The sequence below is a fragment of the Hemitrygon akajei genome, chromosome 7 (genome assembly GCF_048418815.1).
Source record: "Hemitrygon akajei chromosome 7, sHemAka1.3, whole genome shotgun sequence".
Classification (NCBI taxonomy): Eukaryota; Metazoa; Chordata; class Chondrichthyes; order Myliobatiformes; family Dasyatidae; genus Hemitrygon; species Hemitrygon akajei.
Window position 1 is genome coordinate 95854895 of NC_133130.1, and position 19820 is coordinate 95874714.

Genomic DNA, 19820 nt, shown 5'->3' on the forward strand with positions numbered 1-19820 from the left:
CTGGGGGCAGGACATGAATAGGAATATGTTATCCTGAAAGGAATGTAATATTAAAAAGGTTTGTATGGTCATTACTATGGTACCATTGTGAAGCAAGTCATCATCTGAAAGAGCGGTTTGAGCCAATTTTATCGATGACTTTCAATTCCCCCACAATTTTTTAAAGGATTGTGGGTAAACGAGGAGGAATGAGACAGATAAGATTGCTTTGTCAGCAGAGACCAGATGGGTTGAATAATCTGCAGCTGTGAATGGGTTTGGGAAGCTTCTTGCCAGCCAGCACAAACATTAAAGGTCAATTGAAATTGGCTTACTATTGTTACATGGACTGAGATACAATGAACAGTTTATCATGCATACTGTTCACGCAGATCAGATCAGTACACAGTGCATTGAGGTGGTACAAGGTAACACAATTACAGAGTGCAGAATAAATTGTTTCAGCTACAGAGAGAATGCATTGCTGGGAGACAATAAGGTCAAGTTCATAAGGTAGATTGTGAGGTCAAGAGACCATTTTATCACACTGGGGAACCATTTAATAGTCTTGCAGCAGTGGGGTAGAAACTGTTCTTGCTCCATGCTGCATTTCTATGTGGAATTGAGTATGGAACTGGAATCTTCTTTATTCTGGGTTGGATCAATCAGCATGTTCTTGGGTGGGGGGGGGGGGGTCTTTATTTCTGAGGTAATCTCTATGCACCTTTGCTTCCTCTCGCTACATTGTCTTTGCCTGGATGAGCTTTAAGTTAATGGTCTTTGTGGAATAGAGCTTGGCAAATGAACTCACCAACAAATATTGAATTTATTAAGCAAACACGAGGAAATCTGCAGATGCTCCCTATAGATGCTGCCTAGCCTGCTGTGTTCTACCAGCATTTTGAATTTATTAATGCTCTAGATGTGTCAGCTGGAATGTTCTTTGTGCCCCCAGAGCTGGGCTAAAACTTGCAATGTAATCGGCAAAAATGCTGTTATTATTAGTAATGTTCTCCTGTACTTTGACATTCAAACCTGCTCAACTCTGTTTGAATTTACTTTCCTCTACTGCCCTTGTTATTTCTTTTGAGCATTGAATATATTTTGCAATTATCCAGAGACTGTCCTTATTTTACTAATGACCCATTTCTATTCATGTTTTGTTCTTTCACGCTTGTGTATACAATAAATGCTTTGTTGTTTTGTGATCATCAGAAAGGGCTGCATTCAAATCTAAGGCTTGAAATTATTCTTAAAGCTTGATAGGTTGAGTGCAGAAAACAAAATTAAATAATTAAGCAGAATTTAATTTTTGATCCTTTTTCCCTTCACGAAGTTTCTGACTTTTTTTTCTTTTGTCTCTCTTTTTCTTGGTCCAAATTCATTTCCAGAATGTTGTTTTTCGTTATTCTTCCTCATTGAGATGCCTGTTAGCCAACTGCTAGTTTTGACAACAAATGTTGGCAAGCTGTTTAGCAGCTTTGACTGACATTGTCCCCTCTTGGCACTCTTCTGCATACCCATTTATAACAAAGCTTGTTGCATGGAGGCTGGGAGCAGGACCCCTGATAACCTCCTCCGTAGCCAGGTGACTTAAAGGGCTATTTACAAATAACATGAAGTACCAACCTCAAAACACAGGGCAAGTCAGTCAGTTTGTTGGGCTTTTCGCAAAGTGCTTTCTAATTTGTTTCATTTGGTTTCAACTAGTTCAGCTCACTTGTTTGTGTCACTAATGTGTCTTGTTCTCCATCTGCGTTTTTTTTAACCCAGTTATCTCAGACTATAAACCTCTTTGTTCTCCATCGGCTTTTTTTACCTCATTATCTCAAATTTAAAACTGCAGAAAGAGGCCCTTCGCGTGGGAATACACTCCCCCTCCCCCAAACATTGGGCACAATTAATAATAAACAGGATTTGAGCATTTGGGTCCTTGAAGTTGTTCTGCCAGTGAGTAACATGGTGGCTGAAATGATCACAGCCTTGGCTTCACCTTCTTGCCAGTTTCACGTCACATGCCGGTGATAATAAACCTGATTCTGAGTTCCCCAAACTCACCAGCTTCCCTCAAGTAAATAATTATTTTGTGAAATCTTCCTTTTATTTACTTTTTTCCAGAAATATTCATGCCTTGGCCTATTGAAACAGCATGTGCTCTTGTCTATATCCTTTCATTCCCTGCCTGTCTAATGTTACTACTTCATCTGCTTCCACCACTTCACCTGGCAGGGTGTTCTAAGCACCACCACTCTTTCTCTCAGATCAATTTGCCTCATGAACCAATTGCCTTTAACCTTTCTCTCACTCGCCTCTCATTTTAAAACATGAGCATTTTGTAATTGGCCCGGTCAAGGGTCGACATTCCCATTGATTTACTGTAACTCCAGCTAATATGGCAAACTGGGACCTGTGTGAGTCTGCAGTATTGATTAATACAGCACAGACAGAGACTGTCTGCCATCACAAGATGAGCACAACTTTACTCCGCCCTCATGGCTGCATCTCCAGTTAATTGTCTTTCCTGACACACTCTATGGAACTGGTTCGAATGTCTTCCCAGGGATGAGTATGCTAATGGAGTCGGCGTTAATAGGGGTGATGGTGGAGGTGTAGATGGAGACTTGCTGTTCAATGAGCCAGGGGTGATCCCATGTTCTTCCCCCACTGCTGTGCAGCTCTACCCATTCTCTGTGATGTCAGTAGTGATGAGAGAATTATTGTGGCCTTTGCTTAACAAATGGACGTTTGAAGAAAATTTGGCTGGCAGGAGCATTCATGCCGAGAATGGGGACAAGATACTGGTGGCAAAAGTAAATTGATTACTACTGTTGTTCTGCAAGTCTGCAGCTTTAAGCAATGGTGGCTTATCAGGGTCCAGAGGAACTTAATGCAGCTCACCTTGTAGAACTTATCTCATGAAACTCCTCATAATTTGCTCAAAAATGAAACACACACACATACTCCTTCTGGTTCCCTGTGTCACACACCAGCTTGACTTGGAGATATATTCCCATTTCTTCATTGCCTCTAGTTATAAATATGAAATTCACATCTTGACAATACTGCCTTCAATACGGTTAACAGAGATTCAAGGAAGTGTCTTCCCACCATCTTTTCAAGGGCAACAAAGGTTGGCCCTGTTGGCGATATGCACATTTGTTAAAATGAATTTTAAGGGCATCAAATAAACAAGTACAGTATATTTAGTATCACTATGCAGAATGTGCATTCTTAGAGCCATAGAACACTGAAGCACAGAAACGGAAACTTTAACCCATCGTGTTGCAGTTACTTCCTTGAGGTTGCTTTACGCTAGTGTGGCTTCTGCTCTTCCTCTCAGATGTTTATCTTAGCAACACTCACAAATTTCCAGCATCTGCAGAATCTCTTGTGTTTTTTGTCTGTTTTCTTCTCTATCCTGCCCTCTGCTTCCCATGCTGTCTTTAATATTCTTCATCTTCTCCACAGCCATTTTCTTTCCCAATTCTTCCTACTCAGTTTCACCTCAGCAGCAATTGATTTTTTTTTTTGGAGTAGGATTATCGACTCTGGATGAAATGTATCCCTGGACAACGATTATCACATGCCTACCCAGACCCCTCATGTAGATAGATAGATAGATACTTTATTCATCCCCATGGGGAAATTCAACTTTTTTTCCAATGTCCCATACACTTGTTGTAGCAAAACTAATTACATACAATACTTAACTCAGTAAAAAATATGATATGCATCTAAATCACTATCTCAAAAACCATTAATAATAGCTTTTAAAAAGTTCTTAAGTCCTGGCGGTAGAATTGTAAAGCCTAATGGCATTGGGGAGTATTGACCTCTTCATTCTGTCTGAGGAGCATTGCATCGATAGTAACCTGTCGCTGAAACTGCTTCTCTGTCTCTGGATGGTGCTATGTAGAGGATGTTCAGAGTTATCCATAATTGACCGTAGCCTACTCGGCGCCCTTCGCTCAGCTACCGATGTTAAACCCTCCAGTACTTTGCCCACGACAGAGCCCGCCTTCCTTACCAGCTTATTAAGACGTGAGGTCTTAAAAAAGTCCAATTGTCTTTTTTTTCCTCAACCCAACACTCCCTTGCTCTCCTTTTTCCAATGTATTATATTCCAAAGGGAATGGACTTAAAAGTAGGGAATCTTACTACAACCATACAAGTGATACTACTCCATTAAGAGTACTATGCACACTTTAGAACAGTATGCTTACAAAAAGCAGTGAAGGGGAAATCATTAATGTGTTCAAGGCAGATGGTTTTATACTTTAGGGGAATTGATGGTTTTGGGAAATGGCCAGAAAAGTGGAATTGAGGCTAGGGTCATTTCAGGCATGATCTGACTCCCAGACCAGGCTTGAGGGACCGTGTGGCCCATGCTCTTTTAAAATTATTATTGAAATGTACTGGAAAGTGCTCGAAGAAAATGAGGACGTGGGATCATCCCCTATGAATTTTTTCCTTGACTGCTTAGAAAACCGTTTAGGAGGTGGTGGTTTAACTCTTGGAAAATCTGTAACCCTATTTGGAAATATTTCTGTTCCTGATCTTTTTTAGTTATCCTTCTCTGGGTTCCATAGTAATCTGAATATTTATAGAAACTCTTATCTGTTTTTACATTTCTAGCTAGTGGTGTCTTGTATTAGAGTCTTTTCCTTTCTTCCATCATGTATTTTGCTACGTTTTATATTCTCTATAAACATCTGTTTTGTCTTTCACAAGACATCCAAACACAGGAGCAGAATTACTTCATTTGGCCCGTTGAGACTGCTCTGCCATTTCATCATGGCTGATCCATCTTTCCTCTCAGCCCCAATCTCCTGCCTTCGTCCTGTATCCCTTCATGCCCTGACCAATCAAGAATCTATCAACCTCTTCAACCTCTGCCTTAAACATACACAAAGACTTGGCCTCCACAGCTGCCTGTGGCAACACATTCCACAGATTCACCACTCTCTGGCTAAAGAAATTTCCTCCTCATCTCCATTCCAAATAGAACGCCCCTCTATTCTGAGGCTATGTCCTCTGATCTTAGATTTTCTCACCATAGGAAAGATCCTCTCCACATCCACTGTACCAAGGCCTTTCGCCGTTTGATAGGTTTCAATAAGGTCAGCCCTCATTCTTCTGAATTCCAGTGTATACAGGCCCAGAGCCATCAAATGCTCTTCATATGACAAGCTATTCAAACCTGGAATCATATTTGTACATCCATTTGCATTTACTTTTAAGTTTAATATTCTTTAACTTTTTAGTTAAACTCTGATGGTTGGTTCTCCCCTTGAATTCTTTTCTTTCCCATTATACCTTCTCTGCATATGCCAAAAGGATTCTTTGAATGCCTGCTACTGCACCTGATTGACCAATCCATTTACTTAAACCTTGTGCCACGATGAGGCCGCCCTCAGTGGAGGAGCAACAGTTTATATTCCAACTGTTTAGCCTCCAACCTGATGGCATGAATATTGATTCCTAGAATTTTTCCATACCCCTCCTCTCTTTTTCTATTCCCCACTCAAGCCTATCGCCTCCCCTTGGGTCTCCTCCTCCTTCCCTTCCCCCTGTGGTCCATTTTCCTGCTATCTGATGCCCTCCTCTCGAGCCTTTTAACTTTCCCATCTGCCTGGTGTCACCTATCACCTTCCAGCTAGCTTCCTTTCCCTCCCTAACCTTTTTAATTTGACATCTTCCCCCTTCATTTCCAGCCCTGAAGAAGGGTCTCTGCCTGAAAAGTCAGCTGTTTATTCATTTCCAATAATGTTCCCTGACCTGCTGAGTCCCTCCAGCATTTTGTGTGTTACCAAACTGTTTGGTTTGCATTGACAAACTCTGTTTATGTTCTCTTGTAATTTAATCTTAAAATGAAGTTTTAAATTATTAGTCTTGAGTGGCACGGTTAGCGCAATCACTTTATAATGCCAGAGATCACAGATCAGGGTTAGATTCCCGTTGCTGCCCGCAGGGAGTGTATACATTCTCCCTGTGACTGCGTGGGTTTCCACCGGGTGGTTCCAGTTTCCTGCCACAGTTAGCACCCGGGAGTTGTGTGCATGCTGTGTTGGTGCCAAATTGAGGTGACGCTTGCGGGCTGCCACCAGCGCAATCCTCGTTGATTTGATTTCACACAAAATCACGTATTTCACTGTATGTTTTGATGTACATGTGACAAATAAATCAATCTTTATCTTTAGTCTTGGACATAATTTATTCAACATGAAAACAGAACATTTGGCTCAAGTTGATGATGTCACTGTTTACTCTGCACATTAACAAAGTTCCAATCACATGGGTCCCTCTAAGCCATATTGTCTCAATCTCTGCTTCCTTCATTAATTTATCCAGTTTGGTTTTGCTCCAACCGTAATATTGAAGCTCATTTTGTAGGTTATGACTATTGAAGAGTAATAAACATGGCATTAGACTCCCTAATTCCCATCACTAGCATTCTACCCGCCCCACCCCACTCCCAACTCCCAGGGCAATTTAGTGTCCCAATAAGGTTAGCTTGGAATGAGGAGACAGAGGGTAGTGCTGACAGGTTGGAAGTGTTGGGAACCTTGCTATCTGGATGTGAATGTAGAGATTTGCAAATAACACAAGTTGGTGGTTTAGAACATAGAACTGTACAGTTCAGGAACAGACCCTTGGGCCCACAGTGTTGTATGGAACTAATTAAACTAGTATTTAACTACCTGACTAAGCTAATCCCTCTGCCTCACCACTGTATATGTCTGTCCATTCTGCACATTCATGTGCCTATCCAAGAGTCTCTGAACTGCCTCTCTCTCATTTGTCTCCACTGCTCACCTGGCAGCATATTCCAGGCCCTCATCACTCTGTGTCGATCTCCTATGAACTGACCTTAAATAATGTATGTTGTGGAAAGTTGTTGAATGCGATGCTTTAGAGAGGTTAAATAGGGCTAGGGTAAATACAATAAGCAGTCAGGAACTAAGGAATATTAATGAAGAAGGGGGTCTTAAGGTTCAAGTCCATAGTTCCCCAAAAGCAACCTCGCAGATGGATAGAGTGATGAATACGGCCTGGACAGTAACTCACTTGCCTTCACTGGTTGTGGTGTGAAATTTCAGAGTTGGGATTTTGCGTTACAACTTTATAGAGTGCTGGCTAGCCTACACCTGGAATATTATATGCAGTTCTGGTCACTGCACAATCGGAAGGATGTGCTTGGAGAGGGTGTGGAAAGCCTCACCAGGATATTGCCTGGATTGAATGATTTTAGTTATGGGGAGAGATTGATAGGCTGAGTTTGTTCTCTCGCGAGCAAAGGAGACTGAGGGTGTCCTGATGGGGTGCGTGAAATTATGAGAGGCATAGATTAGGATATTAGATTTTTTCTTTATGGCAGTGTGTCAAAAGCAATTGGGCATAGTTGAGGTGAAAGGAATTAACTCTATAGAGGATGTGAGCTGAAAGTATTTTCCTTAATCTTTCCTGTATCCTTTGGTCAACACAGATTTAATGAATCCAAGGCATTACGCAGAGTCCAAGAGTGGATCCTAGATTGAGGTTGCACCTGAACACCACACTTTGTTTTCCTTGCATTCCTATTGTGCTTTCCATGAGCATTGCATATCTTTACTCTCCATTACAATGAATAGTGTATTTTTAGATTTTATTCTTGTGGCACTGTAGCAACCTTAGAATTCAATTTGCACACAGCAAGATTCCACTAGTCGGGTAATACCAGGACATCGGTTGAGGTCTGGGTCTATTAATCCAGTGCTATAATAGATGTATACCATTTATTGTATACATCCTACCCCTATCTAACTTCTCAAAGTACATCACCTCAGACAATCTTCCACAACATATTGGTGTATATTATTTATGGTCAGAGGGGTTAAGTATTACTCGAGATTCTGTGATAAACCAGAAGACATAACAAAGCTAGGCCATTCCATCATGGCTGATTTATTATCCCTCTCGATCCTGTTCTCCTGCCTTCTCCCTGTAATTTTTGACACCCTTAAATAATCAAGAACCTATCATCCTCAGCTTTCAATGTACCCAATATTGTGGCCTCCACAGTCATCTGTGGCAATATAATTGCGCAGATTCATCACCCTCTGGCTAAAGAAATTACTCCTCATTTCAGTTCTAAAGGAGCGTCCTTCCATTCCAAAGGCTGTGCCCTCTGGTTCTAGATTCTCCCACTATAAAACATCCTCTCCACATCCACTCTGTCTAGGCTTTTCAGTATTCAGTAGCTTTCAATGAGATCCCCCTTCATTCTTCTGAACTCCAGTGAGCACAGGCCTAGAGCCATCAAACACTCCTCATATGTTAACCCTTTCATTCCTGGGATAATTCTCATGAACCTCCTCTGGTCCCTCACAAATGCTTACATATCCTTTCTTATACAAGGGGTCCAAAACTGCTCACAATACTTCAAGTGTGGTCTAACCAGTGCCTTACTATTCAGCAGTAGTGCAGTGATCACTCAGGGCTATCACTGAGTAATGGCTGATGCTCAAAGCATGGGTCTGAATTGAGACAGTCTCCTTCCTGGCCCTGTACGTAGTCAATGAATCCTAAAATATAGAGTAGCATCAAGATGCTAATGAGTATATAATTCCTTCTAGTTCATTGGACACTAGAACCTTATGTCTTCCATTTTAACCTTGATTGGCAATTGGCCATAATGGTCAGATTTTCTCATTGGTGCAGTTACTTTGTATACATATTTAAAGAAGAACAACATTTAATTTTTGTTTATTTACAGGTAGAAGAAGCGGATGATTGGCTGCGCTATGGTAACCCTTGGGAAAAGGCTCGCCCGGAATACATGCTCCCTGTTCACTTCTATGGACAGGTGGAACATGGCCCTGATGGTGCTAAGTGGGTTGACACTCAGGTACATGCTGCACAACGCTCCTGGTGTAGAACCAGCTGTGAGTCATAGATAGCTGTAAAGCTGGCTGTGTTGTCCTAGAAAATAGAAGGGCAATTATCTGCGTCACTTCTTAAGCCTTCACAATTTTAACTGATGGGAGGATACTAATGTGAAGTTATGGCTGGTCTTTTTTTAAAAAAAAGCTGCTCGTACAATTGCACAAGATAGAGAAGCCATTCAGCTTATCGTGCCATTGTTACCTGTCTTGAAGAGCTGTTCATTCTTTCCACTCCTACCCCTGTTCCCTGTAGCTCTCCAATGTTTTAAACTTCAGATAACGCCACCTCCCTTTTGGACGATCCTTTGAAATCTGAGTCCACTGCCCTTTCAAGATGGCTGCTGCTACAACTGCTGTGCTCAGTTTAGGATTGCTTTTGATAGGAGGAGGAAGGTAGATCATTAGAGTGGACAGGATAATGTTGGGGATATCTGTTGATCTATGCTTCAGGAAGTATGAAAGAAACAGGAGAATGCAGGCAAATCAATGCTGTACAGAGGTCACTCCTGAATTTGAAAAGGAACTTTGGTTGCTATCTCAAGAGAGCTGAATGTCAACAGTGCAGCTGTAGAGAGGACTAGCTGGATCAGAGAATTCATTTCTGAAAGTTGCACCTCTGCAAGGGATATATTGCCTTTGGAGAGGCGATTTGCCAGAACTGAGGACGTTCTGTCAAATTTCAAGAGCTAGTTACAGACATAAGTACTCTGCCGGGTTCAAAGGGCAAAAGGTGACCAATGTGTTTTAAAAGGATTTGATAGGGCAGCTCTAGGAAAGGTTATTTCCTCTGGTAGGTGAAACAGGAGCAAATCCAGTCATTGAAGGGTGGAATTGGGAAACATTCTTTGTGTAATAAGTAGCAGAGTTATGGGACTCTTGTCCCCCACCCCCTCACACACACACATTTGTATAGGACACTGTCCCTTCCCCCCCCACACACACATTCGTATGGGGCTCTGTTCCCCCCCCACACACAATCGTATGGGACTCTGTTCCCCCCCCCACACACATTCGTATGGGACTCTGTCCCCCACCCCCTCACACACACATTTGTATAGGACACTGTCCCTTCCCCCCCCACACACACATTCGTATGGGGCTCTGTTCCCCCCCCCCACACATTCATATGAGACTCTGTTCTCCTCCCCCACACGTTCGTATGGGACTCTGTTCCCCCCCACCCACACATTCGTATGGGGCTCTGTTCCCCCCCACCCACACATTCGTATGGGACTCTGTTCCCCCCCCCACACACATTCGTATGGGACTCTGTTCCCCCCCACCCACACATTCGTATGGGACTCTGTTCCCCCCCCACACACATTCGTATGGGACTCTGTTCCCCCCCACCCACACATTCGTATGGGACTCTGTTCCCCCCCCACACACATTCATATGGGACTCTGTTCCCCCCCCCCCACACACATTTGTATGGGACTCTGTTCCCCCCCACACATTCGTATGGGACTCTGTTCCCCCCCACCCACACATTCGTATGGGACTCTGTTCCCCCCCCACACACATTCGTATGGGACTCTGTTCCCCCCCCACACATTCGTATGGGACTCTGTTCCCCCCCCCACACACATTCGTATGGGACTCTGTTCCCCCCCCACACATTCGTATGGGACTCTGTTCCCCCCCACACATTCGTATGGGACTCTGTTCCCCCCCCCCACACATTCGTATGGGGCTCTGTTCCCCCCCCCCCCACACATTCGTATGGGACTCTGTTCCCCCCCCCACACACATTCGTATGGGGCTCTGTTCCCCCCCCCCCACACATTCGTATGGGACTCTGTTCCCCCCCACCCACACATTCGTATGGGGCTCTGTTCCCCCCCCACACACACATTCGTATGGGACTCTGTTCCCCCCCCCCCCCACACATTCGTATGGGACTCTGTTCCCCCCCCACCCACACATTCGTATGGGACTCTGTCACCCCCCCCCCCCACGCACACATTCATATGGGACTCTGTCCGTCCCCCCCACGCACACATCCATATGGGACTCTGTCCGTCCCCCCCACGCACACATCCATATGGGACTCTGTCCACCCCCCCCCCCCCCACGCACACATTCGTATGGGACTCTGTTGGGTGAAGGAATAAAGAAATCTGTTGCAAAGACATATGAATAGTTAAAGTGAAAACTCAGCCTTAATCTAATCAACTGCTTTCAGATTTGGGGGTTGGCAGGCAGAGAGCTGCTATTACTATCATTAAGTTACCAAATAAAATAATAATAATAAATGACTCAAGACAGAGAATCAAGAAGATATGCGTAATTTTAAGTCATTGGCAAGTACTTGTATATTTTGGATGTGTTTAACTTGGCAAATAACTGCATTGTATTCATGGGTGCAGGTTATCTTGGCTATGCCCTACGACACTCCAGTGCCGGGATTCAAGAACAATACTGTCAACACCATGAGACTGTGGTCTGCTAAGGCTCCCAATGATTTCAACCTGAAAGACTGTAAGTTGCTAGGAAGCTCCTCTGCAGTTGTGAAAATCTCATTTGCAGCATCATTCTTCGGGCATTGTATCTGTATTATTTGTAGTCTGTAAGTGACAGTATTGTTTATTCAGTGGGCCTTGTTTGAAAGGGTGTCTTTGTGTCTAGCAAGGCAAAGCCAGAGAAAGCAGCAAAAAGATTTAGAAAGAGAAAGTCAAATCTCTTTGAAGTTATTGTAAGAAAATTTGAAGTTTGGGTTGGTGATGTAGAAGAGAAGTCATTTTGCAGGGGATTGACCTACAAAAGCTGAAATATTGAGCTGTGTTAAGGGAAGCAGTGAATTATTAGCAGAGGCAACAGACAATAGTTATTGAAGATAAACTGCAAAGGCTTTAGTCAGTAAGTCAGAAGCTAATTTCTCATTTGAGCAAACAAATCTAAGCTTAGTCTTCATCAGCAGTATTGAGGGCAGCAATAGCTAATATGAAGCGGGATAATTTTATGATGATTAGTGGAAAATATGGGGCGATGTCAGAAGTAGATTTTTTTTACACAGAGTGGTGAGTGTGTGGAAATCCTTGTCAAGGGTGGTGGTAGACACAAAACATTATGGTCGTTTAAGGCTTTGGGCCCCTTATTTTTCTAAAAATGCATGTGCTGGCATTGGAGAGGGTCCAGAGGAGGTTCACAAGAATGATACTGGGAATGAAAGGGATAACATAGGAGCGTTTGATGGCTCTGGGCCTGTAGTTGCTGGAGTTTAGAATAATGAAGAGGATCTCACTGAGAGACTATCAAATATTGAAAGGCCTAGGTAGAGTGGATGTGCAGAGGATGTTTCCAGTAGTGGGACAGCAACAGAATAGAAAGATATTCCTTTAGAACAGAGATGAGGAGGAATGTCTTTAGCTAGTAGGTGTAAATGTCTTTAGCTGGTAGCACTCTAGGTAGTGGCAATGAATTCCACAGGTCTTTACCTTTGAAATTCATTGCCACAGATGGCTGTGGATGCCAAGTCATTGGGTATATTTGAAGTGGAGATTGATAAATTCTTGATTAGTAAGGCTACAGGGAGAAGGCGGGAGAATGGGGTTGAGAGTGATAATAAATCAGCTATGATGAAATGGTGGAGCAGACTCGATGGGGCAAATGGCCTAATTCTGATCCTTTGTCTTATGATGGAAATGACTCAGATAGGCAAATGGATAATAGAAAAATGGAGGGCTATGTGGGAGGGAAGGGTAGGTTAAAAGGTCAGTACAGCATCTTGGGCCAAGGTATTGCTGATATTCTACTTCACAGCTAAATATTCTGTAATTTACCTGAGCTCTATCTGGCTTCTTCTAGCTGTAGCAGATCATATGAAGCATATGTTGTAAACCAGGGGAATTCAGTGCTGTGTCCTGGCCAGTATTAGCATCTCATCGAAAGAGGTTATCCAACCTCAATGAGGTCTTGATGTGTGAAATTGGCTGATGTGTTGCTTATTTTATTGCTGTAACTCCGCTTGACTGAGAAATGCCTTGATGAAAGGAGGTATATGAAAATCTTTGAAATGAGAATGCTTTTAGAATGTGAGGGTTGGGCGTGGGAGACCAGTGGAGCAGTTAAAGGCGTGAATTAGTAGAAGCTGTGGAGGTTGGTGAGGTATTGTAAGTCAGTGTGGCATTAAAGATGCAGGTGCCTATTTCAGCACTCTGAGGGATAGAAGGGAACGTTGGTGATCAAGTGAACATGATTGAATCCTGTGCTTAGAACTCAATATAATGAGAATTTACATCATTATATTCTGTTGGGGTATTAGGGAAATAGTGTTCGCTAGAAAATAACAGAGAGGATGTGGGTCTACAATTTGATATTTGGTTTACTATTATTGTCATATTTGTCGAGATGTAGAGGGAAGCGTTTGTTTGCATGCCATCCAGATGGATCATTGCACACAAGTGCATTGATGTAGTACAAAAGGGGCGGGGGGAATGCAATATATAGTGTTTCAGTTACAGAGAAAGTGCCTGTAGACAAAGTGTAAAGACCATGAGGTAGATGACGAGATCAAGAGTTCAACTTGGGTGCATAAAAGGTCCATTTAACACTCATAACAGTGGGATAGAAGCTGTCCTTGAGCTTGATGGTACATGCTCTCAGGTGTTGTATCTTCTGTCTGACAAAAAGGGGGGAAATGGAGGGAAAATTGGTTTTTGCTTTAGACTGAACTACTTGCACTGCTCTCTGCAATGTCTCGTGTTTGACCAATAGGCTCACTGACCTGAAAGTGACCACGCAAGAAACTTGCAGCCTGTTATGCCTCTGGCATTTAGGGCAGAAATGAAAGTTCTCCATCTCTGGTGGTCGTCTTCATGTCAGTAGCTTCCTCTCAGTTTTCACTACTGTCAGACATGCAAGTCCCAGGTGGAGACCGGGACTCTGACTCCAGCCAACATAGCTCTCCAGATCATTGAGGCATGCAAGCCTCCAAACCACAGTAAAGTTGTGGTCGTCTTGAAGGCTACACCAGTAAATATGGTGGTAGTTGGGCAGTACAGTGGCATAGTGGTTAGCAGTGGTCTGGGTTCGATTCCCGCCGCTGTCTGTAAGGAATTTGTAAGTTCTCCCTGTGACTGCGCGGGTTTCCTCCCACATTCCAAAGACATATTGGTGGGTAGGTTAAATGGTACAGCAGTGTTTGAACGAACTAGCGCTGTCTTACATCTTTTATGCCACTTACATGCTTTACAATCAGACCTGCCTTGTATACGTGTTTTTATTTTTATGTTGAAGGGTTTTGAATTATAAGTTCCATTATTGATGTTCTGTTGATCAGATGGCAAACCTCCATTAGTGGGAGCGCAGTGAGAAGGGCTGAGAGCTGCTTGGAATGGTGATCGGGCTGGTTCTAAAATACTGCCAGCTAGTACAGCGACAATAATAGCAAGTGATTTCCTGCTTTTATTGTTAATTTGTATTCTTGCCACCAAAGCAACTTGAAATGAAAGGCTCTGTTCCTTTGCACTTCTGCTTTTGTGTGGTTTATTTCGCACTCTGCACAGATGAAAATAGAAAAGAGTCCACTTTCTTGTTAGTCTGCCTTTGAGCACTACAGAGTGAAACTGCTGTATTGACAATAGGTGCCTTTGTTTCCTCTATTTGTAATTTTTAAAATATACGGCATAATAAGTGACTGCAACACTCACCTGGAATGTTTTTCAGTCTCCAAATCTATCTTGTTAGCATGTTCAGTAAATGGAACTGCAAAAATATCTTTTTAAAAAGATCAGAAGATGCAGGAATCTCTCCAGGGTTTTTGGCCTGAAATGTTTACAGGTTGGTCAGATGCTGCCTGACCTGAGTTTTTACAGCACTTAGTTTTTTTTAATTTCAGATTCCCTCCATCTACAGTATTTTACTTTTAATTAGTGAAATGATGTTGTTAACCCCAAATATCCAAGCAGCCTGAGACTCAAGTTTCCAAACAGACATTCTAGCAGTGCTCAGAGGCTAGCCAGCAGATAAAGTTTTTAAAGATTAGATCTCAGTCATTAATCAAAAATTCAAAAAGAACACCTGGAAACAATAAAGAGATCTATGATGTGATATCCACTTCTGTGACTATTTCACCCCCAATGCCCTGTGGTTACTCTCAGATTGCTGTCAAAAGGCAATAAGTGTAGAAACTGCAATAAAGACTTAAAAATAGAGTTAGCAAGGCCACACATTTGGCAATCATTGTGAGCTGGAATATCATGGCAAAGTACTGAGTTACATGCAAGAGTTAAATTTTTGGGTGATTAAAAAGATGCCCAGATCCTTATTCTTTACGGATGAATATTTGTGACTACGTCCATAATTTATGTAATTGTAGGGGCCTGTGCCCTTTTAAAACATATAAGACTGTGGGACAGTGGTTAATAAACACTTTAAAAGTTAAAAAAACATAAATAGCACTACAATAAAAGGGGAGTGGGGGGTTAGCTACAGAGGAAAATGCTTGTGTCCCCGTTTTAAAGCTGAAACATGAACATGATTTGTTCTTGTAGCTTCTTGTTTTCTCTGTAGTAGAGTCTGTGCCACACAACAAATACTCATATAGTCATGAATGCAGAGTTAAAGTGCCTCTACCTACTAATGAGGCATTCTATCAGTTGAAAGTCGTTGAAAGGCTGGCTTGTACACTGAAATAGCAGAAAAGTCAATCAGTCTGTTCAAAGTAAATTTATTATCAAAGTGCAGGTATGTCACCATATACAACCCTGAGATTCATTTCTTTATGGGCATTCACAGTAAATGCAAGAAACACAATAGAATCAATGAAAGACTGCACCCAGCAAGATGGACAAGCAATTCACTAAAGACAACCAACTGTGCAAATATTAATAAAATAAATAAGCAGTAAATATTGAGACCGTGCAATGAATAGTCCTTGAAAGTGAGTCCATGGGAACAGTTTAGATATGGGTCAAGTGAAGTTATCCACTCTGGTTCACGAGCCTGATGATTGAGGGGTGTAACTGTTCCTGAACCTAGTGGTGTGGGTCCTGTGGTTCCTGTACTACCTTCATGATGGCAGCAATGAGAGGAGAGCATGGCCTGGATGGTAGGTGTCTTTGATGATAGATGCTGCTTCCCTGCAACAGTGTTTCATGTATGTGGTCATTGTTGGGAAAGGCTGTGATGGTTTGGACTTTATGTAGGCTTTTCCATTCGAGGGCATTGGTGTTTCCATAACAGGCCATGATGTAACCACACATCTATAGAAGTTTGTCAAAGTTTTAGGCGACATGCAGAATCTTCATAAACTTCCAAGAAAGTAGAGGTGCTGCCATGCTTTCTTCATAACGGCACCTATGAAAGATCCTCTGAAATGATAACACCCAGGATTTAAAGTTGCTGAGTTTCTCTACCACTGATCCTCTGAAGAGGACTGGATCATGGATTCCTGGTTTCCTCCTCCTGAAGTCAATAATCAGTTCCTTGGCATTGTTGACATTGAATAAGATATCAGCCAGACTTTCAGTCTTCCTTCTATGCGTTGATTCATCACCACCTTTGATTCGGCCAGTGACAGTGGTTTCATCAGTAAACTTAAATATGGCATTGGAGCTATGTTGTAAGTATACAGCAAGTAGAGCAAGGGGCTAAACTCACAGCCCTGTGGTACACCTATGCTGATGGAGAATGTAGAGAAGATGTTTTTGCCAGTCTGAACTGACTTGGATCAGCAAGTGAGGAAATCGAGGATCCAGTTACACGAGGTATTGAGGCCAAGGTCTTGAAACTTATTGATTAGTCTTGAGGGGTGATAGTATTAAATGTCAAGCTGTAGTCAATGAAGAGCATCCTGATATATGCATCTTCACTGTCCAGACGTTCCGTGGTTGAGTGAAGAGCCAATGAAATCGTTTCTGCTTTGGACCTGTTGTGCTGGTAGGCAAATTGGAGCAGAGCCAAGTTGTTTATTGGGCAGGACTTGGTATGTTTCATCACCAGCCTCTCACAATGCTTCATCACAATGAATGTAAGTGCGACTGGACAATAATCATTGAGGCAAGTTACCACGTTCTTTTTAGGCACCGGTATAATTGAAGCCTGCTTGGTGGGTACCTCAGACTGCCGAAATGAGAGTTTAAACATATTGGTGAACACTCCAGCCAGTTGATCAGCACGGGTCTTTAGTACTTGATCAGATGCTTTCTGTGGATTCACCCTCCTGAAGGATGCACTCTTGTTGGTCTCAGAAATGGAAATCACAGGGTCTTCAGGGGCTATGCAATTTGTGAAGTTGCCTCCATGTTTTGATGGTCAAAGCGAGCATAAAAGTCATTAGGCCATGTTGTCAGCTATTTCGCTTGGTTTCACTTTGTAAGAGGTGATAGTATTGAAGCCCTCCCACAACTGTCGAGCATCCTTCATTGATTCAAGTTTGGTCCAGAATTGCCACTTCACACATGAGATGCTTTTTCAGAGATGGTAATGGACCTCTTATATTTTACTTGGTCATCAGATCTGAAGGCCACTGATCTGGCCCTCAGCAGATTACAGATCTCAGGGTTCATGCAGGGCTTCCAGTTAGGGAAGACTGAATGATTTTGTGGGGACACGTTCATTTACAACTGTTTTTTATAAATACTGTGACAACCATGATGCCTTCATTTAGATCCTCTGAGTCCCTGAACATGATCTAGTCTATGACTCGAAATAATACTTTGCCTCCTGCGACCACCTTTTTGTTGTCCTTATCTCTGGAGCCTTGCTCTTTAGCCTCTGCCTGTATGCAGATGGGAGAAGGACAGCCAAGTGATCAGATTTCCTGAAATGCTGTCTAGGTATGGAACGGTAGGCATTCCTAATCATAGTATAGCAGCGATTGAGTATGTTAGGACCCCTAGTGCTACAGGTTTTATGTTTATGATAATTGGGCAGAGATTACTTCAAAGAAGCCAGTGACATACAACAGTATACCACAAGAACTGGCACTTTTGCCATGATATCCTCATTGACGATATCAATTTAAATGAATCCTTCCTGCTTGCACATGATCTTTATCCTTTTATTCCTTGCCAGTCTAAGTGCCTCTTAAACTTTGGTTTCATATCTATTTCCCTTGGCAAAGCTGCAGGTAACTGCCACTACAAAATAACTTTAACTCAAAAAGATGGATGACAGAATTGATGGCTTTGCTGCAAAGTTTGCGGATGATACAAAGATAGGTGGAGGGACAGGTAGTTTTGAGGAAGTAGGGAGGCTACAGAAGGACTTTGATTAGGAAGATGGGCACAGAAGTGGCAGATGGAACACAGTGTCAGGAAGTGTATGGTAATGGACTTTGGTAGAAGAAATAAAAGGTAGACTATTTTCTTATTTTGAGAGTACTGAAATATAAAAGTAAGCATGTAATGCTGATGGTTTATAAAGCACTGGTGAAGCCTCATTTGGAGTATTGTGAGCAGTTTGTGGCCCCTTATTTAAGAAAGATGCGCTGACATTGGCGAGGATTCAGAGGAGGTTCACGAGAGTGATTCCAGGAATGAAAGGATTATCATTTGAGGAATTTTTGATGGCTCTGGGCCTGTGTTCACTGAAATTTTGAAGAATGAAGGGGGATCTCATTGAAATATTGAATGTTGAAAGGCCTGGATAAAGTGGATGTGGAGAGGATGTTTCCTATAAGTGGATGAATTTAGGACCGGAGGACGCAGCATCAGAACAAAGGGAAGTTCATTTAGAATGGAGGTGAAGAGGAATTTCTTTAGCTAGAGGTTGGTGAATCTATGAAATTCATTGGTACAGGCAACTGTGGAGGGCAAGTCATTGGGTGTATTTAAGGCAGAGGTTGATAAGTTCTTGATTATGCAGGGTGTGAAAAGTTATGGGGAGAAGGCAGGAGAATAGGGTTGAGAGGGAAATTGATCAGCCATGAAGAAATAGTGAGCAGACTCGATGGGCTGAATGGCCTAATTCTGTTTCTACATTTTATGGTCTTATCCTCCATCCAGGACCAGCATCTCTGCCCATAGCTGCCTGAAAATTAACTGCATACATACAGGGCTTGTTGCAGGTGAAACTTATCGAAGTGCTTAAAAGAGAGTGTCTGTGCAAACTAGTGATACTATCTGAGACGTGGTAGGTATGAAAATGGATTCAGTTGCCTGAAGGCCCTGGATTGTGTAAGTCCGAGTGTGAGAAGGGAAAGCATCATGAAAAGCAATTTGATATAGTTGAGGCATTTTTTGTTTAAATGAAAAAGACTGTTTGAATTGGGTGAGGCAATCCCTTTGAAGATGGTTGGGGAAGTGTTGCCAAACCTTTTTCAACTTTGAAGCATTTGGTATGTGTAAAGAGAACAAGACTCGTATAGGTTGCTCCATCTGTGTATGTAAAAGGGAAGTTGAGCTGAAATGGGGAGAGAATATAGAAAATACAGGCTTGGGGATTTGGGGCTTTATGTGGAGTCTTATATGAAAGTGATTGCCTTTGGATTTTTTTAAAAAGTTGTGCCTACATTGAATTGTGTTTGTTTGCATAAACAATAACCTTTCAGTACAAGTATTGAACACTAACTAAGGTTCAGATATATTTTAAAAATAAAATTGGAAGGACTTTTGGCTAGGCAGCAAAGTTTGAATGAAAATTTCTGGAAACTTCCAAGTCAGGCAGCATCTGTAGAAAGAGAAGCAGAGTTAAAGTTTCAGGGTTTTAAGACTTTTAATACTTTAAGACTTCAATAGTTTAGGTTCATTCCTGGTCTTGATGAGTAGGGGGCAGAGCTCTGGGCTCTGACTATTGACATCAAGCGCCCTGTGATAGTGAGTTACCTCTCTTCCTCATGCTAACCCTACATCTATGGGGTTATTGTGCTGAGAGCTGAGCTATCAACCTGTCCATACAGAAAGGGCATTTATCATGAAGACAAGCCAGTGTATGAACTGCTAAAGTTGGAGGACTGTCTGTGTGGTAGGGCTG

General features: G+C 42.4%; 1 protein-coding gene across 1 annotated transcript in view; it reads left to right on the plus strand.

Annotated features, from left to right (window-relative positions):
• Positions 1 to 19820, plus strand: part of LOC140730700 (glycogen phosphorylase, brain form) — a 107620-nt gene that overhangs the window by 25587 nt on the left and 62213 nt on the right. Inside the window, exons 5-6 of the mRNA XM_073051491.1 lie at positions 8735 to 8866; positions 11273 to 11384. Of these exons, the coding sequence (XP_072907592.1) occupies positions 8735 to 8866; positions 11273 to 11384 (244 nt within the window). The remainder of the gene's footprint in view (positions 1 to 8734; positions 8867 to 11272; positions 11385 to 19820) is intronic.